This window comes from Leucoraja erinacea, chromosome 27 (genome assembly GCF_028641065.1).
Source record: "Leucoraja erinacea ecotype New England chromosome 27, Leri_hhj_1, whole genome shotgun sequence".
Taxonomy (NCBI): domain Eukaryota; kingdom Metazoa; phylum Chordata; class Chondrichthyes; order Rajiformes; family Rajidae; genus Leucoraja; species Leucoraja erinaceus.
In genome coordinates, this window is record NC_073403.1 from 2,844,739 (window position 1) to 2,866,519 (window position 21,781).

A 21,781-nucleotide genomic window follows, 5' to 3' on the forward strand; every position below is an offset into this window, starting at 1 on the left:
CATTTTTCTTTCTCCTCCCCTCCCCCCCCCCCCCTGACCCCCGTCACAGTCGTAGCAAGTTACCGAAACAGCAGTGACTGGACCCCCCCCCCCCCCACGACAATGTCTACAACAACCTACCACCCAGTAGACGTTAAGCTACCGACAATCCAATCACCGCAAGTTAGGACGTCCATCCACGACCGCCTACCACCACACAAGCAACAACCGAAGTCGACCTACGTCCACCCGCCACAAATAACTTATAATAATAACTTTATTTATGAAGCACTTTAAACAACTGCAGTTGCCACAAAGTGCTGTACATGAGAACTCATGGGCAAGAAGTTATTACAAACCATTAAAAACCGTAAAACACAGGACTGTAAAACAGTAAAAATTAAAAGACATTAAAAGCACTAAAAACAGGAGCAATGTCTCAGCCAGTGTCGAAAGCCAGAGAATAAAAATGAGTTTTTAGGGTGGATTTGAAGATGGACAGTGAGGGGGCCTGGCCTCTGATGTGCAACGGCAAGGTGTTCCAGAGTGCCGGAGCAGCAACAGAAAAGGCTCTATCCCCTCTGAGCTTCCGCTTAGACCTTGGTACCTCAAGGAGCAGCTGATCAGCTGACCCGAGGCGACAACTGTAGACAATTCAGCCGCCTGTTAACGTAGGTAGTCGCCAATGGAATTCACCGAAGTCCGCGCCCGGTGACAATTGACGTTATCCTGGCTACAATCTACGACAGGAGAAGACGGGCAACGTCAAGCCCACTGCAGTTTCGAACATTTCAAAATCCAGCGGCCACAAGGAAAACGTTACCCGAGGAGACAATTCACAACAACACAGGCGTCACCCACGCGACCATGCGGTGACAGCCAATCCTCTGACTCTCGCCGAAAATAATCGCCCAAGTAGGGCAGGCGCTAAAGTGATGCAGTAACTCTGCAGCTGAAAAAGCACAGGTGACCTATTAGGCCGGGTCGGAAGAAGGGTCACCACTCGATCAGTCACCCATCCTTTTTCTCCAGAGATGCTGCCTGACCCCGCTGAGTTAACATAAACATAGACATAGAAACATAGACAATAGGTGCAGGAGTAGGCCATTCGGCCCTTCGAGCCTGCACCGCCATTCAATATGATCATGGCTGATCATCCAACTCAGTATCCCGTACCTGCCTTCTCTCCATACCCCCTGATCCCTTTAGCCACAAGGGCCACATCTAACTCCCTCTTAAATATAGCCAATGAACTGTGGCCTCAACTACCTTCTGTGGCAGAGAGTTCCAGAGATTCACCACTCTCTGTGTGAAAAAAGTTCTTCTCATCTCGGTTTTAAAGGATTTCCCCCTTATCCTTAAGCTGTGACCCCTTGTCCTGGACTTCCCCAACATCGGGAACAATCTTCCTGCATCTAGCCTGTCCAACCCCTTAAGAATTTTGTAAGTTTCTATAAGATCCCCTCTCAATCTCCTTATGCCTCTGTCCCACTTAGGATACCTGAACGGAAACCTCTGGAGACTTTGCGCCCCACCCAAGGTTTCCGTGCGGTTTCCCAGAGGTTGCAGGTAGGGAGACTGACTAAAAACCTCTGGGAACCGCACGGAAACCTTGGGTGGGGCGCAAAGTCTCCACATGTTTCCGTTCAGGTTTCCCAAGTGGGACAGGGGCATTACTCCCAACACTTTGTGTCCTTCCTTTAAACTTTCCCCCTCAGAACTAGCTATATGCCCTCTAGTCCTTGACAGTTCCACCCAGACTGCTCACACCCTATCATTATTCCACACACTTCTATCAGGTCCCCCTTTGACTTTCTAGAGAAAGCTAACATTTCTGAAAAGCCACTTTTTCCCTCGATGACTGGTCACCATGGTAACAGAGACACCATCCAGACTTCATCCAACACACCGAGCACTTTGAATCTGCCAATGTATTTCATCTCCACGTATCTGATCCTGGGCTGCATCATTTGCTGCTTGGCGTTCTTTACAACAACAGCCATTAGCAATTTTGAAAGCAATCCATCATATGTGAAGTGGTTTGGAACAGGCAAAGATTTTCTAAAGGTACACAAAAAAGCTGGAGAAACTCAGCGGGTGCAGCAGCATCTGTGGAGCGACGGAAATAGGCAACGTTTCGGGACGAAACCCGGAAGGGTTTCGGCCCGAAACGTTGCCTATTTCCTATAGTGGAGATTGTTCAACTCTTTGCATGGAGTGAAGGAAATAGGCAACATTTCGGGCCGAAACCCTTCTTCAGACTGATAGGGGGTGGCGGGGAGAAGGAAGGAAAAAGGAGGAGGAGGATGAGCCTGAGGGCTGAGGGATGGGAGGAGACAGCAAGGGCTAAGGAAGGGGAGGAGACAGCAAGGGCTAACAAATTTGGGGGGAATTCAATGTTCATGCCCGCAGGATGCAGGCTCCCCAAGCGGCATATGAGGTGCTGTTCCTCCAATTTCCGGTGTTGCTCGCTCTGGCCATGGAGGAGCCCCAGGACAGAGAGGTCGGATTAAGGAATGGGAGGGGGAGTTGAAGTGCCGAGCCACCGGGAGGTCAGGTAGGTTCTTGTGGACCGAGCGGAGGTGTTCGGGGAAACGATCGCCCAACCTCCGCTTGGTCTCACCGATGTAGATCAGCTGACATCTAGAGCAGCGGATGCAGTAGGTGAGGTTGGAGGAGATACAGGTGAACCTCTGTCGCACCTGGAACGACTGCTTGGGTCCTTGATTGGCATTGAAAGGGGGAGGTAAAGGGACAAGTGTTGCATTTCTTGTGGTTGTAAGGGAAAGTGCCCGGGGAGGGGGTGGTACGGGAGGGAAGGGAAGAATTGACAAGGGAGTTGCGGAGGGAGCGGTCTTTGCGGAAGGCAGACATGGGGGGGAGATGGGAAGATGTGGCGAGTGGTGGGGTCACGTTGGAGGTGGCGGAAAAGACGGAGGATTATGTGTTGTATGTGACGGCTGGTGGGGTGGAAGGTGAGGACTAGGGGGACTCTGCCCTTGTTGCGAGTAGGGGGATGGGGAGAGAGAGCAGTGTTGCAAAAGATTTTCAAAGGTTCGTACATCTTCAGTTGTATGAACAACTGAGGTAGTACACAGCTCGTTCAGAAATGCAGACACAAAATAACTTTTTTTAATCCCAGGAGGGAAATTGGCCAACAGTCATAAAACACAACAAGATACATGAAACATTAAATTAGAGTGGCAAGGGGAGTCGGTCTACCCCATGTCAGAAGGCCGTCAGCATCCACAAAGAGTCCTCACACCCTTGTAATCGTCTGTTCGAAGTCCTGCCTTCCGGCAGACGTTACGAGGCCTTCTACACCCGCACCTCCAGATTCAGGAACAGCTTCACCCCCAGATCTATCGCTGCTCCGAACCGGCCCTGCAGAGTGCCCCCCCCCCCCCCATCCCATGAACTGCAGCCCAGGATCACATACAGAGGCCTCAACTACCCTCTCTGCCACAGAGGGTAGTTGAGGCCAGTTCATTGGCTATATTTAAGAGGGAGTTAGATGTGGCCCTTGTGGCTAAGGGGATCAGGGGGTATGGAGAGAAGGCAGGTACGGGATACTGAGTTGGATGATCAGCCATGATCATATTGAATGGCGGTGCAGGCTCGAAGGGCCGAATGGCCTACTCCTGCACCTAATTTCTATGTTTCTATACGTGGAGATGAAATACATTGACATCGACCCAGATCAGACATATTTGCACTTTTGACAGTTTTACTGCAATATAAATCATGTTTCTCGGGGTATCTAAATCTAAATGTTATTAGTTGCTTAAGTTATGACTATCGGATGGAAGCCGCATACCAACTCTCGTTGCACCTATGTGCAATGACAATAAAATATATTATTATTATTATTATTAGAAAGGAGAGGAGTTGCCACAGGGCAAAAGGAAAAAAGGATCTCCTGTGGCATTCTGTGCTCAGACATCGAGGCAAGCAGGTCTGCACATGCAATACCAAACAGGTGACACAGTTGCACAGCGGTAGAGTTGCTGCCTTACAGCAACAGAGACCCAGGTTTGATCCCGACTATGGGTGCTGGTTGTACGGAGTTTGCACGTTCTCCCTGTGACCACTTGGGTTTCCAGGTTTCCTCCCACACTCCAAACACATACAGATTTTGTAGGATAATTGGCGTAGGGAGGAATTGTAAATTGTCCCGAGGATCTAGTGTACCGGGATTGCTGGTTGGCTTCGACTCGTGAGCCAAAGGGCCCCGTTTCCCCGCAGTATCTCCAAACTAAACTAAACCAGTGGTCTTGTTGTGCAGCTCGCAGTACAATAGACAATAGGTGTAGGAGTAGGCCATTCGGCCCTTCGAGCCAGCACCGCCATTCAATGTGATCATGGCTGATCATCCCCCAATCAGTACCCCGTTCCTGCCTTCTCCCCTTATCCCGTCTCCACTATTTTTAAAGAGCCCTATCTAGCTCTCTCTTGAAAGCATCCAGAGAACCGGCCTCCACCGCCCTCTGAGGCAGAGAATTCCACAGACTCACCATTCTCTGTGAGGAAAAAATGTTTCCTCGTCTCAGTTCTAAATGGCTTACTCCTTTGCGAAGTGAGTACAGGAAAAGTTACAAAAGGTTCTCGAATTAAGGGGAAGGAGAAGGGATCAGAGAGGAAGGTCAGGGCCAATTGCGGGCGGTGCGAGAGGGGAATGTTGTATACGAATGCGCGAAGTATAAGGAATAAAGTGTACGAGCTCGAGGCTCAGTTAGAAACTGGCAACTAAGATGTGTGGGAGTTCTGGCTGCAAGCGGGCCAGGGCTGGGAACTGACTATTCAAGGGTATACCTCCTGTTGAAAGTTCAGATGGGCAGAGTGGGGTGGGGTAGCTCTGTTGGTGAGGAATGAAATTCAGTCCCTTGCAAGGGGTGACATTGAAACAGGAGATGTGGAGTCAGTATGGATAGAACTAAGGAATTGTAAGGGTATAAAGACCCTAATGGGACTTATCTACAGTAGTCTGGATATAGGGTGCCAGTAGAATCAGGAGTTAAAATTGGCCTGTAGTAAGGTAAAGCTGTGGTTATGGGAGATTTCAACCTGCAGGTAGACCGGGAAAATTAGTGGACCCCAAAAGTGACTTCTGTGGAGTGACTCCATGCTGGACTCTTAGAGCAACCAGGGAGAAGGCAATTCTGGATTTAGCGTGGTGTAATGAACCGGATTTGATAAAGGACCTTGAGGTTAAGGAGGTAGAGACCATAATATGGTCAAGTCTAATCTACAATTTGAGAGGGAGAAGGGTAGATCGGAGGTGTCAGTGTTGCAGTTGAACACAGGAGACTATGGAGCCATGAGGGAGGAGAGGGCCAAAGTTGACTGGAAAGATACTCTAGCAGGAATGACAGTGGAACAACAATGGCAGGTATTTCTGTGAAAAATAATAAAAATATTAAAAACTTTATTTCCGACTCAAGGTCCAGACAAAGGGCAACATTACATAAAATATATTGCATAAAAAAAACATCATAAAATACATATTAAATCTTAGTATGTATCATAAATTTTTTTTTTTTTAAACAATACACGATTTAAAAACCAGAATAATAAAGAATGATCGATGTCCTACAACGAGACAGCGATACCAGTGTCTCCACAACTGGGATTTGTAGCGTGCAGCGCTAAACCGTATGTTTGACAAGGCCACAATAGTCATTTTAGAGTTATTCATCCTACAAATGAATTAATACATACGATTTCTTAGGATAGCCTCTAAAATACGGACTCCTGCAGTCACAAACATGTCACTGGCACTACAACATCTAGGTTTCCTTAGCAGTGTTCTCATGGCATTATTACAGGCCATCTTTAGTCTCTGCACACTTGGCTTTCCGTAGTTCTACCACAGGTGCACAGTATAGAGTGGTGTGCTATATGCTCCAAACAGCGACATCTTCACCACATCTGTACACGCACCAAACTCACACAAGAGAATGTGTTCAAGAAGGGACTGCAGATGCTGGAAGATCGAAGGTACACAAAAATGCTGGAGAAACTCAGCGGGCGCAGCAGCGAAGGAAATAGGCGACGTTTCGGGCCGAAATCAGTCCGAAGAAGGGTTTCAACCCGAAACGTTGCCTATTTCCTTCGCTCCATAGATGCTGCTGCACCCGCTGAGTTTCTCCAGCATTTTTGTGTTCCTTCACGCGAGAGAATATTCGCCTGTACATCCAGCATACGTCGTTGCCTATAAATGTCCTCATCATCACCCATTTGTTCTGCAATAAAATGCCCAACACAGAAGATGCAGGATCAGTTCATTCCAAAGAGGAAGAAAGATTCCAAGGGGGTGTAAGGGGCGACAAGGGAAGTCAGGGACAGTATAAAAATGAAAGGGAAGTAGCACAATGTTGCAAAGATGAGCTGGAAGCAAGAGGATTGGGTAATTTTTAAAGAGCAACAGAAGATAATTAAAAGACTATACGGGGGAGAAAAGATGAGGTACGAGGGTAAGCTAGCCAAGAATGTAAAGGAGGATAGTAAAAGCTTCTTTAGATATGTGAAGAAGGAAAAAAAAATTAGCCAAGACCAAAGTTGGACCCTTGAAGACTGAAAAAGGTGAATATATTATGTCTTCACCCGAAACGCCACCCATTCCTTCTCTCCAGGGATGCTGCCCGACCCGGTGAGTTATTCCCAAACCAGACTCGGTAAGGCAGCAACTCTACCGCTGTGCCTTCAAGATTCAAGATTCAATTTAATTGTCATTTGGACCCCTTGAGGTCCAAATGAAACGCCGTTTCTGCAGCCATACATTACAAACAAATAGACCCAAGACACAACATAATTTACATAAACATCCATCACATCGTTGTGATGGAAGGCCAAAAAAACTTATCTCTCCACTGCACTCTCCCTCTCCCCCGATGTCAGAGTCAAAGTCAAAGCCCCCGGCTGGCGATGGCGATTGTCCCGCGGCCATTAAAGCCACGCCGGGTGGTGCGAAGTCGCACACCGGGTTCTTGGTGTTAGAGCCCCCGGCGTGCGCTCGCAGAGTCCCGCGGCCATTCCAAGCCGCGCGGGGGCGGTGATGTCAGGTCCCGCTCCAGGAGCTCTTCGACCCCGCAGCTCGGGCGGGAGAAGTCGCCGTTGCGGGAGCTCTGAAAAGCGGTCTCACTCCAGGAAGGCCAAAAAAACTTATCTCTCCACTGCACTCTTCCCCCCCCCCCATGTCAGAGTCAAAGTCAAAGCCCCCGGCCGGCGATGGCGATTGTCCCGCGGCCATTAAAGCCACGCCGGGTGGTGCAAGGTAAAGCCAATGACACACCACCAGTGCCTCAACCGAGTGGCTGTGCTGAACCAAACATCAGCTGCTACTCAGCTGTGGTGCCATCATACAGGCCTGAAGGTCAGGTTTTCAAGCCCATTCCAGAGCATGGTTTTGGGAGTAACTCAAGTCAAGTCAAGTCTATTTGTCACATACACATACGAGGTGCGCAGTGAAATGAAAAATGGCAATGCTCGCGGACTTTTGTGCAAAAAGACAAACAACAAAACAACCAAACAAACTATAAACACAATCACAACACACATATTCTTTTACATAATAAATAATGGAAGGGAAAACATTCACGGGTCGAGCAGAATCTCCGGAGAAGGAATGGGCGACGTTCCGGGTGTCTAGCCCCTTCTTCGGACTGGGTTAGGGATAGCAGAAGCGGGAGATACAGACAATGATGCAGAGAGACAAAGAACATCGAGGGTAGCAGGAGAGGATGTCGCAGAACTCTCTCTACATTACATGTTTAAGAAGGAACTGCAGATGCTGTAAAATCGAAGGCAGACAAAATTGCTGGAGAAACTCAGCGGGTGCAGCAGCATCTATGGAGCGAAGGAAATAGGCAACATTTCGGGCCGAAACCCGGAAGGGTTTCGTCCCGAAACGTTACCTATTTCCTATAGTGGAGATTGTGCAACTCTTTGCATGGAGCGGAGGAAATAGGCAACGTTGCCCATTTCCTTCGCTCCATAGATGCTGCTGCACCCGCTGAGTTACTCCAGCTAGTTGTGTCAGTTTAAAACAGGCATCTGCAGTTCCTTCCTAAACATGACCCGGGAACAAGCAGCTCCATTCAAGCCCACAGGAATTATGGACGCAGCCCAGACCATCTGACAAACCAATCTCCCTTCCACCGATCCTGTAATGATAGAGCAGGCAGACTTCAAACCATTCTTCAACGAAGTATATCAAATCATAAGATGCATGCACAAGGGGGAGAGGGGGAGAGGGAGAGGGGAGAGGGGGAGAGGGGGGGGAGAGGGGGGGGACAGTGTGGGGACAGGGAGAGTGGGGAGAGGGGGAGGGGGGAGAGGGGGAGGGGGAGAGGGGGAGGGGGAGAGGGGAGAGGGGGGAGAGGGGGGAGAGGGGGAGAGGGGGAGACACACACAGTGCACGTGTGTCCCTGGAGAGGGAACATGCGGTGTTCACGGGGACTTTGGAGGTATTCCGTGGGCGCTTGTCACCGCGTGGGGTTGAGAGTATTGTGAATAATGATTGTAATGTTGTACTATAATGACACGATATAATGTAAGTTCGTTTTGTGTAGGACTTGATCTGTTGTATTATTTGATGTGTTGAATAAAGTCTTTGAAAAAGAAGGAAAAAAAAGACACATACAGCGTGCAAACAGGCCCTTTGGCCTAATTTGCCCACGTCGACCAACAAGCCCCATCTACAGTAGTCCCACCTGCCTCCGTTTGACCCATATCCCTCTAATCCTACCTGTAAAAATGTTTCTTAAACATAGAAAATAGGTGCAGGAGTAGGCTATTCGGCCCTTCACCGCCATTCAATATGATCATCCCACTCAGTATCCCATCCCTGCCTTCTCTCCATACCCCCTGATCCCCTTAGCCACAAGGGCCACATCTAACTCCCTCTTAAATATAGCCAATGAACTGGCCTCAACTGCCTTCTGTGGCAGAGAATTCCACAGATTCACCACTCTCTGTGTGGGAAAAAAAATGTTTTTCTCATCTCGGTCCTAAAGGATTTCCCCCTTATCCTTAAACTGTGACCCCTTGTCCTGGACTTCCCCAACAACGGGAACAATCTTCCTGCATCTAGCCTGTCCAACCCCTTAAGACTTTTGTAGGTCTCTATAAATGACGTGATCGCACCTGCTTCAGCTACCTCCTCCGGCTGACCTCCCCACCACAAGCGTATTGACAGGAGTCACGGCCTCAAAAAGTCTGCCAGTATCATCAGAGACGCACACCCACCCTGATCACGTACTCACTCCTCCCCTCCCCAGCCCATCGGGCCCGATATCTATATGTGTGCGCGCGTCTGTGTACATGTATACGTGTATCTTTAATATACATGCACCTGTATACATGCAATATCACACACATTCCATACCCCCAACACCCTTTGTTAAAATGTTGACCCTCAGATTCCCAATAAATCTTTTCCCCCTCGTCTTAAAGTCAGAACCTCCCCCCCCCCCCCCCTCAAGACAATAGGCCATAGCTTTAAGGTGAGAAGGACAACATTGTAAGGAGATGTGCAACGCCTCCCCCCCCCCCCCCCCTTTAGAGAGGATAGCGGAGGGCCAGGAATGTACTGTTTTGGGTGGGGGAGGAGGCAGATATAATAGCCTTGTTTATGGGACGTTTGGACAGGCACTTGGATATGCAAGGAATGGAGGGTTGTGGATCACGTGCAGGCATATCAGATTAGTTTATCACGGCATCATGCTCAGCATGGACACTGTGGGCCGAAGGGCCTGTTATCTGTGCAGAAATGCTGCCTGACCAAGAGATACTCCAGCACTTAGATATAGAGTTACCGCTCGGAAACAGGCCCACCGAGTCCGCACCGACCAGCGATTTTACCCGCCCCCACCCACCCACACACACACTAACGCAATCCTACACACACTGGGGCCAATTTACAATTATACCGAGCCAACTAACCAGACTTGTGTTCGACACAAGATTGCAGCATCTACAGTTCCTTATGTCTACCTCTGTCGTATTGTGCTATGCTCAGTGGCCGGATGGTGCTTTGGTCTGATGCTATGATCAGTGCTAAACTAAAGTCTTCCGTTCTGCTTTTAACAGGACACAGATGGAGTTTCTGCCACGTATCTTCACCATACAACTGGAGCTAAGCCAAGGAGAAAACTGAATGGCTTAGGAAACACAAACAAACCTGGAAAGCTTGATGGCTGGGATACATTCCAACAGGAGTTTAAGTCTCATGTTTTCAAGAGAGAGTTAGATTTAGTTCTTAGAGCTAAAGGAATCAAGGGATATGGGGGGAAAAAAGCAGGAACGGGGTACTGATTTTCAATGATCAGCCACGATCATATTGAATGGCAGCGCTGGCTCGAAGGGCCGAATGGCCTACTCCTGCACCTATTGTCTAGTGTGTCCTTTTCTGTAAAGAAGCAACGCTGTTCCTTGTTTCTAAAGCTACTGTTCAGTGTGGGAGCTTTATACTTCCATTTAAAAAAAGCTTTGGGTTCACAATCTTGAACCCGAGGTAGCTAGGCCTTGTGGAAAAGTCCATTTCAGTTAGCAAATAAGGAGACACATTTTCTGTGTGTAGGAAAGAACTGCAGATGCTGGTTTAAATCGAAGGCAGACCAAAAAAGCTGGAGTAACTCAGCATCGCTTGAGAGAAGGAATGGGCGACGTTTCGGGTCGAGACCCTTCTTCAGACTTCCTATGTCTCTATGACTGCCTTCACAACACTATGTATGGTGTTTTGTACCCTGGTCACACAGTATACAATGCAAACAAGATTAGGCATGTACATTGCAACATAAACTAAAGCTAACTAGCAATAATCTGTGTGTTGGTGGTTTCTCTATAGTTTGATCAGAGACTGCTGTGGTGGCCCCTTATTTGCAAACTGAACTGGACTTTTCCAAAAGGCCTAGATACCTCGGGTTCAAGATTGTGAACCTCAAGCTTTTTTAAATTGGAAGTATAAAGCTCCCACACTGAACAGTAGCTTTAGGAACAAGGAACAGCAGATGTTTCTTTACAGAAAAGGACACAATAGACAATAGGTGCAGGAGCAGGCCATTTGGCCCTTCGAGCCAGCACCGCCATTCAATGTGATCATGGCTGATCATCCACAATCAGTACCCCGTTCCTGCCTTCTCCCCATATCCCCCGACTCCGATATCTTGAAGTGCCCCATCTCCCACAAAGTGCTGGAGTAACTCAGTGGGTCAGGCAACATTGTTAGAGAACATGGATTGGCGACACTTTGTCCCAAAAAGGAACTGCAGATGTTGGTTTACACCACAAATGGACACAAGTGCTGGAGTAACACAGCGGGTCAGGCAGCATCTCTGGAGAACATTGATAGGCGACATTTTGTAATAACAAGGAAATACAGATGTTGGGTTTTTTTTTAAACCAAAAATGGACATAATATGCTGGAGTAACTCAGCGGGTCAGGCAGCATTTCCCCAGAGACAGAATTACACCATCATTTTGTGTCCATCTTAGATGATGTTTTGAGTTGGAACCTTTCTTTAGATTAAACAATAGACAATAGGTGCAGGATTAGGCCATTTGGCCCTTCGAGCCAGCACCGCCATCCAATGTGATCATGGCTGATCAAACGGAAGGTTTAGGTTTATCATTGTCATGCAAATTCAGGTACTGCAACAAGCTTCGTTTTACATGCTCTCCCATTAAATCAGATCCTATACATGTATACAATCAAGCCAAACTCAGGCACAATAGGTAGCGTGAAGAGAAAGGTAGAGTGTGGAACATAGCTCTCAGTGTATGTGCTGTTCCAATAATTCATGCAAACAAGACCAGACCAGGATTGACACAAAAAGCTGCACATCCCTGGAGAGGGTAGGGCAGCAGAGTTCATAAGTGATAGAAGCAAAATTAGGCCATTCGGCCCATCAAGTCTACCCCGCCATTCAATCATGGTGGATTTATCTCTCCCATCTAACCCCGTTCTCCTGCTTTCACCCCACAACCCCCGACACCCAGACTAATCTAGATCTATCTCTGCCTTAAAAATACCCATTGAGTTGGTCTCCACAGCCCTCTGCGGCAAATCATTCCACAGATTCACCACCCTCTGTTCCTCTCTGGAGAAACGGAATATGTGATCAGGTTTAGTTTCCAGCATAGTATGTATTAGCTTGTTGAGTTCAGTGAGGGCAATAGCAGCATGACTAAGGGCAGATGGGCATAGAGCATCTGGGTGAGGTGTATAACTAAGCACTGCATGGATTGCAGCTGAAACAGTCGTGGTCCTCCACTGCTTCCCGCAGATCTGTGCTGGATTAGGTACATTTGCTGCAGGCTCCTTATTATGAGCAAGAATAGTTGGAATCACTGTGCCTACCAGTCAGCAGACACGGGAAGAAAGCAAGAGTGAACTACTTATATGCCTGGGTGATCACCCTTCCCTGGAATGGAAAACAGCGAATGGTGTTCACACCCCCCCCCCCCCCCCCCCCCCCCCATCTGGAAACCCACGGGATCCATCACAGGTACTGACCTCCCCACCAGCAAAAGCATCCACAGGAGTCACTGCCTCAAAAAGGCACCCGGCATCGTCAGAGACCCACACCATAGTGGTCATGCTCTCACCCTACTCGCCATTGGGAAGGAGGCCTAGGAACCTGAAAAGTGTGTGTATATATACACACACACACATATATGTATATACACACACACATAGAAACACACATATATGCACACACGTATATGTATATACACACACACACACAAATGTATATACACACACACACAGAAACACACATATATGCACACACGTATATACATATACACACACACATATATATACACACATACATATATATGTGTATATATATACACTCACACATATATGTGTATATATATATACACTCACACATATATGTGTATATATATATATATATACTCACACATATATGTGTATATATATATATATATATGTATATATGTATATGTATATGTATATATATATATATGTGTGTGTGTGTATATATGTATATATATATATATATGTATATATATATGTGTGTGTGTGTGTGCATGAATATATGTGTGTTTCTATGTGTGCGTATATCTGTGTGAGGGTGTGTATGTGTGGGAGTGTATATACACATAAATATATATACCCACACACAACATACATATACATGCACACACTATATATATATCCACACACACATCTCTGTAAATTGTTCCTCATGTGTAGAGAGCGGATGTGCAAGTGAGATAACATGGGACTAGAGTGAATGGGTGACCGATGGGCGGCATGGAGTCTGCGGGCTGAAGGGCCTGTTTCCATGGTGTATCTCCGAACTAAACTCGCTCCCAAGGGGAAACCCGCCCAGAAGGAACAGCCGCTCGAGTTGAATATCACAACATTGCTGGCTTCTGCCAAATTGAGCGCAGGCAACAGCAGCACCATTGATGGCTGGCACGCTGGTGGGTGTAAGAGGTTAAAATAAGTCTTTTGTGAGAAGGCGGGTTCCCACAGACTTTACTGGATCTTTGTACAGTGGACCAGAAACAAAAAATTAAAAACTTCTCCATCAAGATTCCCACCCTCATCCCTGCAGTAGACAGACATACAGCAGTTAAACAATTTTAAGCAGGGGTTTTTAAATGTTTGTGAATTAACAAAACAGGAACAACATCTCAAGAGACAGCCTGTACTAATGAACCTTCATCTAACCAAAAACTTATAAGTGATGGGGGAAGACATACAAATCTATTTTAATCTTCATCTCAAGGTGTTCAATGAAACGGGGCATGTCCTTTGGGAGGTAGACAACAGTGCTGGAGAAACTCAGCGGGTGCAGCAGCATCTATGGAGCGAAGGAAATAGCCAACGTTTCGGGCCGAAACCCTTCTTCAGACTTTTAACTTCTGAAGTCCTTTGGGAGCTTCTAAACTTTTAATTTCAGATTTTAGGAATGTGAATGAGCACTGGTTATATATATATATATATATATTTTTTAATGTTTTAACATCAGGGTTTTACACTGGCCTAAAAAAGCAATCCAAACTTTCTGCTAAAAAAAACTCTTTCAGATCCAATTTCAATGTGTGACGTGAAATAAATGGATCAACGCCCTCTACACAGCCTTATCGCCAGTAAAATGTATAATATTCTCACGCCCCACTGACCCGCATTGATTCTTTTTTTAAAGATTTAAATCCAACAAGAGCCTGAGATAATTTTATTTCAAAAATGACAATTTAATTCCCAAAACATGTTTAGACGACGGGGGGTGTGGGGGAAACAAACACACAATTAAAAAAACAAAATGTAACCAAGAAAGATAGCCTTCAGTACAATCCTGAGAAAATAAACTCGCTTGGAAAAAAAAAATCTCCACGTATGGTGAATGATTTTATTTTGTGTGTCCACGGGGAGAGAGAGAAAAGGGTTTGGTTAATATACTTCCGCCTTCTTGGCGCCTTCAACGGTGAGAAGGTCCCGAAATATTTTTTTAAAAAACGGAAACCATGACACGATTTCGCACTTTGTCAAGTCTGAAGAAGGGTTTCGGCCCGAAACGTTGCCTATCTCCTTCGCTCCATAGATGCTGTTGCACCCGCTGAGTTTCTCCAGCATTTTTGTCTACCTTAGTCGAGTTACGGTTTGTTACAGGGGGTGATTTGTCGGGGCCACTACAGATTGTTTGTCGATCTGGCAAAGCTGCTGCCGTTCGTTACAATGAAACCGACGAGCTATACTTTGCTACAGTGAACTCGACCAGCTAGTTTGCTACAGTGAAACTGACGAGGTAGTTTGCTACAATGAAACTGACGAGGTAGTTTGCTACAGTGAAACTAACGAGCTACACTTCGCTACAGTGAAACTAACGAGCTACACTTCGCTACAGTGAAACTGTTGTTGTTTGCTACAGTGAAACTAACGAGCTACAATGTAACCGATCAGCGAGAACCCAGACCGCGCCACCATGGTGTCCATTCCTGCTCACCTTGTCTAGGCAGTTGACTTTTTCGGTCGGATAGACGATTTTTTTACATCTAGCGCACGGCGGATTCATTTTACAAGGCTTTTTGTTCCCTCCTTTCGTTTTTTTTTTGTGTTTTTTTTCCCCCGAGACGCAATTCAGTCTTTCCAGACGCGTGGTAAAGATTTCTCAATCCTTTTTTTTCCCCCTCCCTCGCTCGCTCGCTGGCTCTGACTCCGTTTGAATCCGCTTCTGTGCGAAGCTGTTTTCTCTCTGATCTAATCAGGGTATAAACAGGAAGGGCACCGAAGAGCGAGCACGTCCAAAGGAGAGGGTTGGGTCTGGTAGCTGGGGGTGGGGGGAAAGATTTCCAGTGAGCGCGCACTCTGTCTGAGACGTTACACGTTTAGAGGAGGGACGTGGGCTGTAAAAGAGGGAGGGAGAGTATTCACAGAGAGAGAGAGAGATCACATGGATGACGAGTTTTTATACGCCACACGCACGCAATCCACAGCCAATGTTCAATGATTGTGCATCAATGTTCAATGTTTGTTGTTCGAAGATCAGACAGATTCAACTCACTGAAGAAGGGCTACACACAAAAAAACTGGAGAAACTCAGCGGGTGCAGCTATTTCCTTCACTCCATAGTTGCCGCCTCACCCGCTGAGTTTCACCAGCACTTTTGTCTACCTTCAACTCACTTTCATTGATTGAACTGAATAAAGAAGCAGTCATGTCGGCAAACACACACACACCCACACAACAGGTTGGGCGATGATTTATGCGCCTCACCCGGGTTTATTACAAGTCGAGTTGCTGGAGAAAAACTCAGCAGCACTTTTGTCTACCTTCAACTCACTTTCATTGATTGAACTGAATAAAGAAGCAGTCATGTCGGCAAACACACACACCACCCACACGCAGGTGTGGGCGATGATTTATGCGCGGCTAGACGTGGCTGATAACGCAAGGGTTTATTACAAGTCGACAAAAAGTAAATGCTGGAGAAACTCAGCGGGTGAGGCAGCATCTATGGGACAGGATTGGGGTCTCTAGATGTATTAATTCATCGGGAAGTTGGCTTTCATAATTGATTGGAACAGAATTAGGCCATTCGACCCATCAAGTCTACCCCCATCATTCAATCATGGCTGATCTGTCTCTCCCTCAAACCCCATTCTCCTGCCTTCACCCCATAACCCCTGACACCCGTACTAATTAAGAATCTATCTCTGCCTTAAAAAATATCCATTGATTTGGCCTCCACGCCGTTCTGTGGCAATTAATTCCATAGAGGATTCCAGAGTCCCCGGTCTCTTCCTGTTGGAGGCCGCTCCTCATTGCAGCCCCAACGATAACGGAGACCCGACGAGAAAAGGTGGGGTCTCCCGTCCAGGGGGAGATTAAAAACCCCACCCCACCCCCACCCCCCCCCCACACACACCCACCCCAAGAAAATATAACAAAAACTACATAAAAACATAGACAGAAAATAATAAAACGCGGACGGGCTGCAGAGGCCGCTGCTGACGAGAGTCGCGCCGCCCACCGGATTAAATGGATTGAAGGGCCGAATGGCCTACTCCTGCACCTACTGTCTATAGTCTAGATTCACCACCTAAAGGAATATCCTTTTAATTCTGAGGCTAGTTTAGTTTAGATTATTGTCACGTGTACTGAGGTACAGTGAAAAGCTTTTGTTGCGCGCTAACCAATCAAACTAACTAATCAAATCCCTCTCACCTGTATCCACCTATCAGTCTAAAGAAAGCTCCCGACCCAAAACATCACCCATCCATGTTCTCCAGAGATGCTGCCTGACCCACAGTTACTCCAGAACTTTGTGTCAACCTATCACTATGCAGCCACCCCCCCCCCCCCCCCCCCCCCCCCCCCACCCCTCCCCTCCCCCCCCCCCCCCCCAAACTTTTCCAGGTTTCTGTCCTCCTATTACAATAAGTCCAAAGAAAGGTCCTGAAATGTCTCAGTTGTAAACACGTATTGTCTTTCCACTATCTGGATAGCATCCAAAAGAAAGCTTTTCACTGTACCTCGGTACACGTGACAATAAACTCAACTCAATGAACTAATTGTTGCCGAAGATAGATACATAAAGCTTGAGTATCTCAGCCAGTCAGACAGCATCTCTGGAGAAAAAGAATAGGTGACGTTTCACGTCGAGACCCTCCTTCAGACTGAGAGTCATAGAAACATAGAAAATAGGTGCAGGAGTAGGCCATTCGGCCCTTCGAGCCTGCACCGCCATTCGATATGATCGTGGCTGATCATCCAACTCAGTATCCCATCCCTGCCTTCTCTCCATACCCCCTGATCCCTTTAGCCACAAGGGCCACATCTAACTCCCTCTTAAATATAGGCAATGAACTGGCCTCAACTACCTTCTGTGGCAGAGAATTCCACAGATTCACCACTCTCTGTGTAAAAAATGATTTTCGCATCTCGGTCCTAAAAGATTTCCCCCTTATCCTTAAACTGTGTCCCCCTAGTTCTGGACTTCCCCAACATCGGGAACAATCTTCCTGCATCTAGCCTGTCCAACCCCTTAAGACATTTGTAAGTTTCTATAAGATCCCCCCTCAATCTTCTGAATTCCAGCGAGTACAAGCCGAGTCAGGGGAAAGGGAAACAAGAGACATAATCAAGAGTCAAGAGTGTTTTATTGTCACATGTCCCAGATGGAACAATGAAATTCTTACTTGCAGCAGCACAACAGAATATGTAGCCATAGACGGTGATACAGAGAGAAAGTGTTCAAGAAGGAACTGCAGATGCTGGAAGATCGAGGTACACAAAAATGCTGGAGAAACCCAGCGGGTGCAGCAGCATCTATGGAGCGAAGGAAATAGGCGATGTTTCGGGCCGAAACCCTTCTTCAGACTGATGGGGGGTTGGGGGGGGAGAGAAGGAAGGAAAAAGGGAGGAGGAGGAGCCCGAGGGCAGGGGGATGGGAGGGGACAGCTCAAGGGTTAAGGAAGAGAGAAGAATACAGAGAGAAACATTGACTGTCCATATCCTCCACAGACCTGTAGAGTTACTCCAGCACTTTGTGGTTTGCTCAGGATTCCAGAATCTGCAGTTCCTTCTGTCTCTACTGTCTCTTGGCTGGGTCAAAGTCAGGCGTGGCTTGATAACACTCCTGTGAACTATATCAGGATGCATTACCACTTTATAGGAGCCATATAAATATAAATGTTCTTCTGACTCTCAATTCATGCACTAATAAGTGAAAGTCATAAAAGCTGCCTGAGGGCAGTTTCCATTAAGTTAAATTAACTTAAGGGAGTGGTGGGTATATGGTGCGATCTGCCAGAGGAGGCAGAGAGGGCAGGTACTATAATTTGTTTAGAGATACAGCACAGAAACAGGCCCTTTGGCCCACTGAGTCCGTGCCAACCAGCGATCCCCACACACTGATACTATCCTATACACTGGGCAACATTTACACTTTTTACTTAAGCCAATTAACCCACAAATCTGTTTGTCTTTGGAGTGTGGGAGGAAGCCCGAACACCTCTGGAAAATCCTGCAAGGTCACGGGGAGAATGTACAAACTCCGTACACACCGTACCCATAGTGAAGATCGATCCGGGTCTCTGGCGCTGAAAAGCAGTCGCTCTATCGAGGCACCACAGTGCACACACTCGAACAGGTACATGTATAGGAAAGGAAAAGAAAACTAAACTCGGGGAGAAGAAAGGAAAAAGGGAGGAGGAGGAGCCGCGGATGCAGTAGATGAGGTTGGAGGAGATGCAGGTGAACCTCTGTCGCACCTGGAGCGACTGCTTGGGTCCTTGAATGGAGTCGAGGGGGGAGGTGAAGGGACAAGTGTTGCATCTCTTGCAGTTGCAACGGAAAGTGCCCGGGGAGGGGGTGGTACGAGAGGGAAGGGAAGAATTGACAAGGGAGTTACGGAGCGAGCGGTCTTTGCGGAAGGCTGACATGGGGGGAGATGGGAAGATGTGGCGAGTGGTGGGGTCACGTTGGAGGTGGCGAAACTGACGGAGGATTACTTGTTGTATTTTACGGCTGGTGGGGTGAAAGGTGAGGACTAGGCGGACTCTGCCCTTGGTGCGAGTGGGGGGATGGGGAGAGAGAGCAGTGTTGCGGGGTATGGAAGAATCTCATCTGTGGTGGAGGAGGGGAACCCCCGTTCCCTGAAGAATGAGGACATTTCAGATGCCCTGGTGTGGAACGCATCATCCTGGCAACAGATGCGGCGTAGACGGAGGAATTGGGAGTAGGGGATGGAGTCCTTACAGGAAGCAGGGTGGGAAGAAGTGTAGTCCAGATAGCCACTGGAAATTGGAGGAACAGCACCTCATATTTTGCTTGGGGAGTCTGCATCCTGCGGGCATGAACATTGAATTCTCCCAATTGTGTTAGCCCTTGCTGTCTCCTCCCCTTCCTCAGCCCTCGGGCTCCTCCTCCTCCTTTTTCCTTCCTTCTCCCTGCCACCCCCTATCAGTCTGAAACATAGAAACATAGAAATTAGGTGCAGGAGTAGGCCACTCGGCCCTTCGAGCCTGCACCGCCATTCAATATGATCATGGCTGATCATCCAACTCAGTATCCCGTACCTGCCTTCTCTCCATACCCCCTGATCCCTTGGCCACAAGGGCCACATCTAACTCATCTAACATCTAACATCCACATCTAAGACATCTAACGTCTGAGGAAGGGTTTCGGCCCGAAACGTTACCTATTTCCTTCGCTCCGTAGATGTTGCTGCACCCGCTGAGTTTCTCCAGCATTTTTGTGAGCCATGGGAGTCAGAAGGTTTATAGTGGATTATATTTTGATTTTCCAGCATCTGCAGTTCCTTCTTAAACAGTTTAATTTCACTACATGAGCTGACGTTGCTGGAAACCAGGGACTGTGGATGGGGCAAATTAGCATGTAAATCCAGGATCAGCTTGGATTATTAAACCCAGCATGAATGCAATCTGTGGATCTGTAATTCTCATTTTTTATCAAATGCTTTGTCCCTGAAACATATGCAGCAGGATTCAGAACATAACAAGTTGGGCGCTAACAGCTGAGAATGCTTAATTGCATCTTTTTGCACCTTCTACATGACTGTGTTCTGGACAGTAATCAGCCAGCGAGGAGCTCATGGGTGCCCTCTCATGGAGAGATGATTTGATTTGTAGATGGAACATGTTATTTCAAGAGTCAAGGTCATAGCTACTGAAATGGAAGTATGAAATTCTTACTTGTGGCAGCACAATGTATATGTGAGCACGGTACTCTGTAAACACCGTCATAAACAACACAAAATAAACTCAGTATGGAACAATAATAGTGCAAAGACAAAATTAATTTCCCCAAAGTCTATCAAGTTCAGAGTGTAATTGTAACTTGTAGCATAAAATCTCCAAACATCTTTTTGGAAAATTGACTTTTTTTAACTAATAAAAACCTATTCTGACAGTAGGTGCGGGCTCTCCACAACTTGCATCTCCATTCTTTAAGTGACTTGCAAAATTCTCAGATAGACCACTGATTCGTCAGAATTAGGTGTGTGAATTGCGGTTCAGTTATTAATTTAGTTTATTGTCACGTGTACAGTGGTACAGTGAAAAGCTTTTGTTGCATGCTATCCAGTCAGCAGAAAGACAATACATGATTATAATCGAGCCATTTACAGTGTATAGACACATGACAAAGGGATAATGTTTAGTGCAAGGTAAAGCTAGTAAAGTCCGAACAAGGATAGTCCAAGGGTCATCAATTAGGTGGACAGATGGATAGTAAGATGAAGGATATGGAGGCTTTGGTGCAGGACAGGTTTACCTGAATGCCAGACCCGTAACGTCACCTATCCATGTTCTGCTGAGATGCTGCCTGACCCAAAATGCTGGAGTAACTCAGCGGGATAGGCAGCATCTCTGGAGAGAAGGAATGAGTGACGTTTCGAGTCGAGACCCTCCTTCACCCATTCCATCTCTCCCGCTGAGCTACTCCAGCATTTTGTGTCTACCTTCGATTTAAAACAGCATCTGCAGTTCTTTCCTACACATGCTGCCTGACCCATTGAGTTGCTCCAGCACTCCCTGTCTTCATTACCAGATTTACCAGTGTTACCTTAAGAAGAGGTTGGACAAACTTGGATTGTTTTATCTGGAGAGTCAGGAGGCAGAGGGGCGACCTGATAGAAGATTATAAAATTATGAGAGGCGTAGATAGGGTAGACAGTCAGAACATTTATCCCAGGATGGGAATGTCAAAGTTTGGAGAGCATAGGTTTAAGGTTTAAGGGACAAAGTTTAAAGAAGATACTGTATGTGGGATGTTTTCTCCTTCACATGGAGAGTGCTGGAATGAGGATGAAATATGAAGAAAGACTGGATAGACTCGGCTTGTACTCGCTAGAATTTAGAAGATTGAGGGGGGATCTTATAGAAACTTACGACATTCTTAAGGGGTTGGACAGGCTAGATGCAGGAAGATTGTTCCCAATGTTGGGGAAGTCCAGAACAAGGGGCCACACACAGTTTAAGGATAAGGGGGATGTCCTTTAGGACCGAGATGAGGAAAACATTTTTCACACAGAGAGTGGTGAATCTGTGGAATTCTCTGCCACAGAAGGTAGTTGAGGCCACAGTTCATTGGCTATGTTTAAGAGGGAGTTAGATGTGGCCCTTGTGGCTAAAGGGATCAGGGGGCATGGAGAGAAGGCAGGTACGGGATACTGAGTTGGATGATCAGCCATGAGGAGACAGATTCACTTCTGTGACCAGCATGCAGAGAATCGCCGAGCTTGGGTGCTCTAGGTGGTTTATGCATGCAACCTATAATGTAGCTACCTCATCACCATTAACACGC

General features: G+C 47.0%; 1 protein-coding gene across 2 annotated transcripts in view; it reads right to left on the minus strand.

The window, feature by feature from the left end:
- lasp1 (LIM and SH3 protein 1) overlaps window positions 1-15,306 on the minus strand; it is a 129,298-nt gene extending 113,992 nt beyond the window's left edge. For both annotated transcript variants that reach the window (XR_008725633.1, XM_055656806.1), the window contains exon 1: window positions 14,958-15,306. Coding sequence is in view for 1 of the 2 variants with exons in the window: in XM_055656806.1 (XP_055512781.1) it covers window positions 14,958-15,026 (69 nt within the window). In the remaining variant the exon portion in view is untranslated. The remainder of the gene's footprint in view (window positions 1-14,957) is intronic.
- Window positions 15,307-21,781: the final 6,475 nt, after the last annotated feature.